This window comes from Nothobranchius furzeri, chromosome 14, assembly GCF_043380555.1.
Source record: "Nothobranchius furzeri strain GRZ-AD chromosome 14, NfurGRZ-RIMD1, whole genome shotgun sequence".
NCBI lineage: Eukaryota > Metazoa > Chordata > Actinopteri > Cyprinodontiformes > Nothobranchiidae > Nothobranchius > Nothobranchius furzeri.
The window spans coordinates 24,086,993-24,097,323 of record NC_091754.1 but is presented as its reverse complement, the minus strand read 5'-3'; the positions used below and the strand labels follow the sequence as shown (position 1 = coordinate 24,097,323).

General features: G+C 43.8%; 1 protein-coding gene across 2 annotated transcripts; it reads left to right on the top strand.

Annotated features, from left to right (window-relative positions):
- The first annotated feature begins 425 nt into the window (after positions 1–425).
- LOC107389904 (gap junction alpha-5 protein) lies at positions 426–6,928 on the top strand. 2 transcript variants are annotated; one of them, XM_015966311.3, is made up of 2 exons: positions 426–566; positions 5,600–6,928. In XM_015966311.3, the coding sequence occupies exon 2, from the start codon at positions 5,659–5,661 to the stop codon at positions 6,781–6,783; it is 1,125 nt and encodes a 374-aa protein (XP_015821797.1). In that variant the 5' UTR covers positions 426–566; positions 5,600–5,658; the 3' UTR covers positions 6,784–6,928. The 2 variants fall into 2 exon arrangements, with proteins under 2 accessions (XP_015821797.1, XP_015821798.1); XM_015966312.3 differs by lacking the exon at positions 426–566 and adding an exon at positions 3,726–3,847.
- The last annotated feature ends 3,403 nt before the right edge of the window (positions 6,929–10,331 follow it).

Sequence of the window (10,331 nt, the reverse complement as noted above, 5' to 3'; positions counted from 1 at the left end):
ACGAACAAAGCAGGTACAGTCTCATCTCAAACCTTATGACTGCTTTTCTGTTTCATTTCAGAATCTGAAAACACAAATACACGGCTGATCTTAAAAGCTGAGCTTCGATGTGCTCTACAGCTCAGAGATCTGTCCTCGGATGAACATCCAGGCACCAGACGCGTAAACCTTAAGGAGCGCTCGATAAACAGGAGCACTCTGGAAATTTACTCCGAGCGGAATTGCCATTGATCTCAGAAAACAATTCCACTTCCCTTCCTTCTGCAGGAGAATGCTTCCCAGCAAAAAATAGAGCAGCTGGGATGTGAGATGAAAAGGGGGAGTTGGGGGAGGAAGAGGAGGAGATGGAGGAGGAGGAAGAGAGAGAAGGGAGGTCCATGGGGGGAAACACACTCTTGTGATGCTATTCTCCTCTTGTGGACAAATAACTCAGCTGGGACACTCAGATGGCATCCATCAGCTCCTGGAGGTTCCCAAATCGGAGATAGTCTCACTGGAACACCACGCTCTTCCCATCTGGATCCGACTTCCTGATCAGAGTCACCTCCCAGACGAGGAGATAACAGGTACGCTTGATTCTGATGTTTGTATGGAGGTTGAGGAGTTGGGGGCCTGTTAGATGTTAACACCTCCGTCCTCCCCAGCAGGTTTGGGAAGACTCACACTTTCATTCATCTGCTTTTGTTTTTTCTCTTTTATCACTGATAAACTGCTGCAATGGAAACAGGAACAAGTGGACCTCCAAGTGACAAATACGAGGTCTTACCGCAGCAATAAAACTCTGATTTAACATTTTTAAATGACGTGTTCCCTCCACACGGTACTGAAAGTATTTAACTCTTCACAGGAATATCAGGAGCACATTTCTAACCCTAACCCCTAAATAAAATCACTTTAATGACTTTCAGATAATCTGAAGCAAGATTATTTGCTTACTGCATGAACACTGTAACCATAACTGTTGTTTATTTAAAAATGGTTTGTGTTTAAACTGTTTTTCTCTCTTAAAGTAAAATAATTTCAGATTTAATTATTTAAACCACTGGATTATAAGCTTTAATGCTTCAAATCCACAAAATAGCAATTTTCATGACATGCAACCCCAGATTTTTCTGATTAGAGAAACAAAAAGCTTAAAAAATAAATGATTGAGAGACTAAAGAAAACCCATTTCATTTGAAATTCACTTATATCCATTTGTGACCATTTTGTTTAGATTTTTGTAACAATTGTGCTAAAAATGGTAAATGGCCTGTATTTGATATAGCACCTTAGTCCTGGAACCCCCCAAGGTGCTCTACAACTGAATCAGTCATTCACCCATTCACACGCTGACGGGGATGAGCTAAGATGTAGCCTCTGCTGCCCTGGGGTGCACTGATGGAGACAAGGCTATCGAGCACTGGTGCCACTGGTCCCTCTGACCGCCACCAGCAGGCAAGGGGGGTTAAGTGTCTTGCCCAAGGACACAACGACAGCAAAAAATTGAGCGGGGCTCGAACCTGCAATCTTGTCACATGGAATACAGCTTCAGGGGTCTCATTTATCCTGAGATGGACTGGCTCTCTGTCCAGGGTGTACCCCGCCTACTTGCCCGTTGACTGCTGGAGATAGGCACCAGTCACACACGCTAACCAGTCAGCCAAACAGAGATCTCCCCTGTACAAGTAGCCAGGGCGCATGATCAATCTGGTCACAGTGACAGGACACACACACTGTCACAGACGCATGACATTCTGTCTCAATCTGTCCTCCTGCTGATATTCTGCATTCCGTGTTCTGCGCTTCAGGCTGTGTGTGTGAGTGTGCGCGCGTGTGTGTGAGTGTGCGTGCATGTGTGTGTATTTGCACGTGTGTGTGCGGGTGAGGGGTCTTGTTCTGTGTGAAAACGAAGCAGTACAAGTGATAATGCTGCAGGATTTCATAACTGTATCCTTCTCAGCAGCAGCACTGCTGGTGCTCTCCATGTCCAAAATGTGCGTAAGCCACGTCCTCAGTCAACTTCAAGTTGCGCACATTTTTCCGCTACGTTTTCTTTCATAAATCCCAGTTTGCGTGGAAAGTTGCTTACACAGTTTTCCGACCCCGTTTTGTCGTAAGCAAGCTTGATAAATGAGGTCCCAGGTGTTTTTATTTTTCTACTTCAGGAAATCCTCTCATGAACCCCAATGTAGACCTTGGTGACCCACTGTTGGGACCCGACCCCAGCCTTGGAAACCACGGATTGAAACGGAATCTTTTTGAAGGGTTTAATTTACTAAAACAGTGTTTATAAAACTGTATTTATCTTAAAGTTCATTTTGTTCAGTCTTTTATTAAATACAACAAAACATTTTAAGAGGAAGTCAGTTTTTACTTTAAACTCAGGTGCACCATCTAATGAAAACACTTTTTACAAGCCTGCATTCAAGAAATTACAAAATTTAAAGCCTAAAGTATAGATAAATTGTAAAATTTACATTTATGAAACTGCAACATATTTTGAACTGTATTAAATTGTTTGTTTATAGCTTTTTTTCTGGACGTTTCTGGTGGAGTTTACATTCATAAATGAGTTCAGACTCTGATGCTCTGGCGTTGTTACAGCAACCACCATCAACACTGTAAAAAAAAGTCACCATGTCAACGCAATAAAATAATAAGCCAAACAAAACTAGGAGATTTATGTCCATTACCAGGGAGTATCGTTCATCTCTGGCTATCAGGAGTCTCTTTAATTAAAAGCTTGAAAGCAGATTTGTTTTAAATACCAAACATCTTCTGGTTCATCCCTGCAGAAAGAGCTGGCTGTGATTTTGTCTGGCATTCCCCTTCATGAAACACCTTGCAGCTGCCTGCTCTAAACGTTCCAGTGTATTGCCATTTGCAGCTAAACAATAACAAAGGCTGATGACAGGACCGTGGGTCTGTGCACGGCGGCGGGCAGACGAACAGCCATGTAAGGTAGCAGGCAGCACGGCGGCTTCTGCTGGGGTGACTGATGCATGGCGGCCCAGATCCACGCTGATCCGTGGGGTCGCAACAGGTGACTCACATTAGTGGGAGGCGTTCTTCTCTTCATCCTAATTTCCAGGTCACACAGTCCCAGAATTGCTGGCGTGTCATACCAACGCAGCTAAACTTAAACAGGCTCGTTGTTAATTATAATCCCTTTGTGCGGGATATTTACATCATCCAGGAAGCAACCAGCTGCTGCACTTGGAAGACTGGGTGAACTTTTACACGTGAGCTGTCGTCAACAAGCTTTTTCTTTCACAAATAGATGATGCAGCTCTTCTCTCTTTGATTCATATTGTTAAAAATATAAATATAATGCACATTTAAATTAAAATTCCTGGTCAGTTATTTTTTGGGAGGGTCCATTGGTGCCCTTGGCCCCTTCTTGGTGGCACCGCTGCATTGTTAGGCGCCGTGTGGATCCTTTTTCCTCTGTTGATGATAGTCAAAACATGTCCTGAAAATGGGAAGCCGGCCAAGGGAATGTATACCAATCCATCTGATTGCCTGTGTGTTTATGTAGCGGAGCGTGTTCCGGTCTGCAGAACAAATCCGGAGTCAAAAACCAACTGAGTGGTGCTCAGATCTTTAAATCAGACCACACCCTGTTGTCATGTGAAGAAGATATTTTCTGTAAGATCAAAAAAACAGCAACAACAGAGACGCATGTTTATGTGACATTTGGGCTTTCCCACAACTTCCAGATTCCTGAATCTGAGTTGCTGAAAACCAGAGGAGCGTCCGACAGACTGGAGGACTCACTGTGTTCCAGTTGTTTGTTGAGTCACATGAGAAACCATAAGGAATGGTGATTCAGTAGAGAAGCTGTTTGTTCTCTCATCACTCTGTGGTAAGCTACTGTAACATTTAATCAAACCAAAATGACTCTTCCTTATAACTTCTGTCAAGTGAGAGATATTAATAAGACTTTAAAGGGCTGTTGCAACATTTTAACATTTAGTAGCTGAAGGTGTTGAATATTAACAAATGAGGCTAAAAATGTCACATTTGTTCATTACTTTTAAAACCAGCTTATTTATTCCATTTCACGTCCAACAAACGTGATGGTCCACAGGGAAACACGACGGCTCAGCAATAGTCGCCATGAATCACAGAGAATACCTGTTTAGAGCTGACCTCACCGGGAAAAAAAGATGCTTTTAAGAGCAACATAAGTTCAGTGAAACTCGACTGTGACCTCTGGTTCTGACACTCTGCTCCTTTCTATTTTGCGGAAATCGTATAGTTTGAGATTGCTTCCTGTGAGCGGCTAAGGGACAAAGATAAAGACAATGCCTGACAACGGATCCACAGTAAATATAAAAGCTCTTAATCTAAAAAAAAAAGGAAAACTTCACATCAAAGCAGAAAGAGACACATTTCTTTTTCCAGGATCTTCTCTGGGTGTTTCATCTGATCAGAGGATTGTTGTCTTATTGTGTAACTTCCTGCTATTCTGATTGGAGCCTCACTCCCTTCCTTCAGCGCTGAGCTGATTCACTTCCAGTAAACACCATCAGTGTTATCTGTGCTAAACCCTCAGTCGGTACTGTAGGTGGGACCGCGCACCGCTCACCAACCAGCAGCTTTCACGATTGTTCTGAGGAAAACTGCTGCAACCACTTGACGCGCCAGCCTCACACAGAAAGCGATTGATAGATCGTTTTCCATAATGTATACATTTTCTGTGACTTCACCAAGTAAGGAAGTCATTTCAAACGTGTGACGTATTGGAAACTCTCCCAACTATTACACTGAGCCCCTCTTTCTCATAACTCATCCATCATTGCAAAGCTTCAGCGTACAAGTCAGCAGTCACCCCTTTGATGGGTTTTCCTGACCTCTCGATGATGGGGGGGGGGGGGGGGGGTTGTAGCACCCATAAAGCTGTCTGGCGAACGGCCTTATAGAGTCATCCTCAGCTGAGACTCGTCAGCGTGTCACTGCCGTGTTTGGGTCGCGACCAGACTCTCGCTGATGGTTGAATCAAGATATGAACCCGAACACGCGAATCTGATCAACACCTCCCAAGAGGTTGGAATCTCTCATCATCAGAGCTGCTGTTGTGATGTCCTGCTCAAAAAGGACAAACGTTTGTTTTTTTATGAGACAAATTTACTGAATCACTTCACATAACTCCTACGACTCTTCTCTGTATCCGGTCCTCCTGGGAACGTTGCAGTCGTGACACAGGATGCAGTTAGTGAACGAGTCACAGGCAGAGGAAGCTATTTTTACAGGATACATGACTTTATACACACACAGCCACGTTTGCCTTGCTTTACTTGTAGGGGGGACCTGTGATTGAGTTACATTCATGTTAGTGTCTGCTTTATGCCTAACCATTACTGGTCTGCTCCTATCCTAAACTCTAGCTAAAGTTCAATCACACCGTACCCCCAAAAGTATTGAGGTTTTCTCATTGTGAGGACTGGCCAAATGCCCCACAATTTCAAAATGTCCCCAAGATACAAGTGAAACGTGGGGAAATTCTCCCCAAAATGTTGTAAAAACAAAGCACACACCTATACACACATGCAAAATCTACACATGTCAATAACAGGTTGTTTTGTTTTTCCCTTGCTCTCTCTGTCCATCCCAGCGCCCTCATTCCCCTCCCAGTCTCCGTATCCCAGGTGTGTGTTCAGACTTTGAGCAGCGATGGGGGACTGGAGTCTTCTTGGGAATATCCTTGAAGAGGTCCAGGAACACTCCACCTCAGTTGGGAAGGTTTGGCTCACCATCCTCTTCATCTTTCGCATCCTGGTGCTGGGCACGGCGGCGGAGTCCTCCTGGGGCGACGAGCAGAGCGACTTCCAGTGCGACACCAAGCAGCCTGGCTGCACCAACGTCTGCTACGACAGCGCCTTCCCCATCGCCCACATCCGCTACTGGGTGCTGCAGATTGTGTTTGTGTCCACGCCGTCCCTCATCTACATGGGCCACGCCATGCACACGGTGCGCAGGGAGGAGAAAAGGAGGAAGAGGGAGCAGGAGGAGAAGAAGGTGGGCAGGGAAGATGAAGAAGATCTAGAAGAGGAGAAGGAGTACATCCAACAGAAGGAGAGTGGAAAAGATGTGTCATCTGATGGGATTGGACGTGTCCGTCTAAAAGGAGCCCTGCTGCACACTTACATCCTGAGCATCTTGATCCGAACAGTGATGGAGGTGACCTTTATTGTGGTGCAGTACATGATGTACGGGGTGTTCCTCAAGGCGCTGTACCTCTGCAACGTGTGGCCCTGCCCCAACCCCGTAAACTGCTACATGTCCCGGCCCACAGAGAAAAACGTCTTCATCGTCTTTATGCTGGTGGTGGCCGGTGTGTCTCTTCTGCTCTCTGTGTTGGAGCTCTACCATCTGGCCTGGAAGAGCATCAGGAGGTGCGTACGCAAAAAGATGATCCAAAAAAAACATCAAAGAGCAATGACGGCAGCTTTGGAGCCACCCCGGCCCTCCTGCACCCCACCTCCAGACTTCAACCACTGTCTCACGTCCCCGAGCTCCAAAAACCCCATCACCTCCATAACCACTCATCCTTTCAACACCAGGATGGCGCTGCAGCAGAACTCGGTCAACCTGGCCACTGAGCGGCACCACAGCTGCGACAACCTTGAGGACGAGGAGGACTTCCTGACGATGAGATACGAGCAGGCACCTGCAGAGCTGCCCAACAACTGCTCCCCGATCTTGCTGCTGCACTCAGGCTACATGAAGGACAAACGGCGCCTGAGCAAGATCAGTGGGACCAGCAGCCGGGCACGACATGATGACCTGGCAGTCTAGTAGTGGAGGAAGCGCTGGACCTTCAGAATCAAAGTCTGAGGGAATAAACGCACTAAGACAGGATTTATTTTTCTGGTGGCTTTTAAAACACACTAAGGCCTGACACAACCAGCAAAGATGGATTAATGTCCAGACTGGAAAAAAAAGGACTTCAAAAACTTCTGGATTGGTGGATAATACATCCTAGAGCTTGAAATACAAAAAAAAATAACTGCAAAAAGAGATGAATAAGAACAGGGTAACAGGCTTGGTACCTGGCTGTTGCACATTTTATGCATCCAAGAACAAAGAGAAAGGATAAGAGGGGCATGATGGGAGCTTTGGAAGTACTGTTTCTTCTTTTAGAAGCAAATAAATCACATACATTTCAATTACTCGTTTGACTACACAGCAGATTTCAACTCAATTACACCAATTTCCGAACTGCAAATATGATTTTTATGCACAAAAACAAAAGGATATCATGTCTGAAACTGTGAAAACTTCCTTTTATTTGAGGAAACAACATTAAAAGTGCCTTGACAAGTCTTTAATTTAAATAAAGGTTTTTGAAATTGTCTTATTTGTTAACTCTTGATCTGCAGCAGTGATTGCACTACTTAGAGATGTAACTTGAGAATAATAACTTAAATGTTGCAGTCACATATCTGAGGTGTGTGCAGACCTAATGAAAGAATGTAACCTTTGTTGTTGTTTTTGTATTATCAAACCGTTTGGGAGGTTTTGAAGCTTAAAATTAAAATGTCCTGCTGAATGCTGTAGTGAAGAGATTTAGCCACTAGGTGGCAACATTGCACTTGAGTTGTTCCATTTTCCTACTGAGGTTTTTGAGTAAATGATACTCCAGATGTATATGAATGTATGTTATTTCACTGTTTATTTCATGTTATAAGTAGAATAACTTAGCTAATAGATAAATGATTTTTACAAGCACTGTTAGAGGGCTGAGTCAGGGCAAACAGGACTTGTGCTCAGTCGGATGTGCAATGTGTTTGGCTCACATTGATTTTCAAGCATTTACTGTAGTTGCTAACCTAAACATAGCAATAAACCATCTATTATACATTGTATCATGTGTTATTAAGATTTCTGAGCCACTTCTAAACCATGTGGTAAATTCTCAAACTCTGTAATCAACAAAGGGGCACAAGCACCAGCTGTGCACTTCTCGCTGTTGCCACAAAGGACCTGGAGGAACCAGATTGTGGATGATGAGGAATATTTACACAGTGTCTGGCAGAACGCTGAGCACAGATTTCCAGCCGCATCCTTTCCATAATTTAACACTGAAATTGGAATTTTAAAAAGTATTCCAATGTTTCTGCAAATCTTTGTTAAAGGATTTAAAGTAATATGAGGATTATGAGTCTCTCTACATAGATTGTGTAAATTTCTGTGTTCATATTCTATAGCTCATAGTCTCTGAGGTATTTGTTGCAGATTCATATTTTATTTTATTTCATTATTTTGACATGTGTAACACATTTGTATCTCATCTCTCTTTGTGTTAGCTGTATATATATACCGTAAATCCTGCAGGCCCGGAGCTTGTCACCTGCTGACAGCAGGCTGCTGTCTTTTCTGAGGGCTGCATCTTGCTGCTCATTATCACGTGACAGCGACTAGTTGATGACAGGCATAAAAAGTCACTATAGTGAAGTCAACTAGTTCATACAACCCCTGCTACTGCTCCCCAGAGTGTTCTGCAGCATAATAAATCAGCACGCTCTCTTTGAACTTGATATCAAATTTTTGCCTCCTCTTCGTCTCTGCACGGTTAAAGTTACCCTCGCGGTCTATCACTGGCAAATCAAAAGTGAGAAGATGACACAACTGCCCCCCGTACTTGCTTGTTTCCACATTCCACCCGGCCACAATAATAGACCGGCCATTATTCACCTCTGCCGACTCCAACACCGGCCAAAATATGAGACCTGGCCGTTAATTGAATACAGGCCAATATTAGAGGATTTACGGTATGTATATATATATATATATATATATATATATATATATATATATATATATATATATATATATATATATATATATATACACACATACATACATACATACATACATATAAAGGAACAAGACTGGGTTCTAGAATGGCTATTTGGCACCCCCTAGTGGTGATATGTGGTTAGCCATCTGAAAACAGACGGCCAAAAACAAATCAATATATATATATACATTGTGGTTTGATGAAAGGCTTATTTAGAAGCTTCATATCCAAAAGGTGGTTGATAGGTGTTAAAGAGTTCTGAATGTCATGAAGTGTCTGCTGGGGAGTGAGTGGGGAGCTGAGCGAAAAGCTTTGAAGAAGAAGAAGAAAATATCATTTCTATAGCGCCTCTCAAGATAAAAATCATGAGGCGCTTCACAAAAACAAAAAATAAAAATAATAAAAAATGTAAAAATACAAAAAAGCATTTAGAAAATGTTTTAAATTTATTTAAAATGAGCAAAAATAAGCAATTGCGATTTAAAAGAAAAAATGTTAAGAAGGAGAGAGAGTGAATAGGAAAGAGGGAAATCAGTGGATCCTGAGGAAGGTGGAATAGGAGGGGAGAGCAGAATAAAGAGAGAGGGGTTTAAGAAGGTCATACAAATGCCAGCTTGAACAAGTGAGTCTTCAGCTGCTTTTTGAAGGAGACCACTGAGTCCACTGATCTCAGACTCAGGGGGAGAGAGTTCCAGAGTCTGGGGGCCACAGCGGCAAATGATCTGTCACCTTTGGTCTTTAGCCTGGTGCTGCACAACCAGTAGGCTTTGATCACTGGACCTCAGGGACCTGCTGGGGGTGTAGGGACTAAGAAGATCACCAATGTAAGATGGTGCTTGTCCATGTAAGGCCCTATAGACCAGAACCAGGATCTTGAAATGAACCCTGAAGTTGACTGGCAGCCAGTGAAGCTGGAGGAGAAGCGGGGTGATGTGGGTGTGTTTGGAGGACTTGGTCAGAAGCCGAGCACAGGCATTCTGAACCACCTGTAGACGGTTCAGGGAGGTTCTGCTCAGACACGTGAAAAGAGAGTTACAGTAGTCTAAGCGTGAGGAGATGAAGGTGTGGAGAACTGTCTCAAGTTCAGAGCGAGACAGAATGGGACTCAGCTTAGCAATGTTCCTGAGATGGAAGAAGGAAGAGTGAACAAGAGAACTGACATGAGAATCCAGGGTGAGAGCTGGGTCAAAGGTCACGCCAAGATTCCTGACAGAAGGTTTGGTGTGAGAAGCAAGCTGACCAAGAGAGTCTCTGACTTTCGGAACCAGCTTGTCAGGGGCACAGATGAGGATCTCAGTCTTATCTTCATTCAGCTGAAGAAAGCTCCCAGCCATCCAGGTTTTGATAGAGTCTAAGCAGGTGTGTAACAGCTGCAGCTTAGACATCTCATGGGGCTTAAAGGAGATGTACAGTTGGATGTCATCTGCATAAAGATGGTAGGAGATTCCTTTGAAGGAGCTCAGGATGTGCTGAAGAGGAAGCAGATAGAGGAGAAAGAGCAGAGGCCCCAGCACAGAACCTTGTGGGACACCATGGGTAAGAG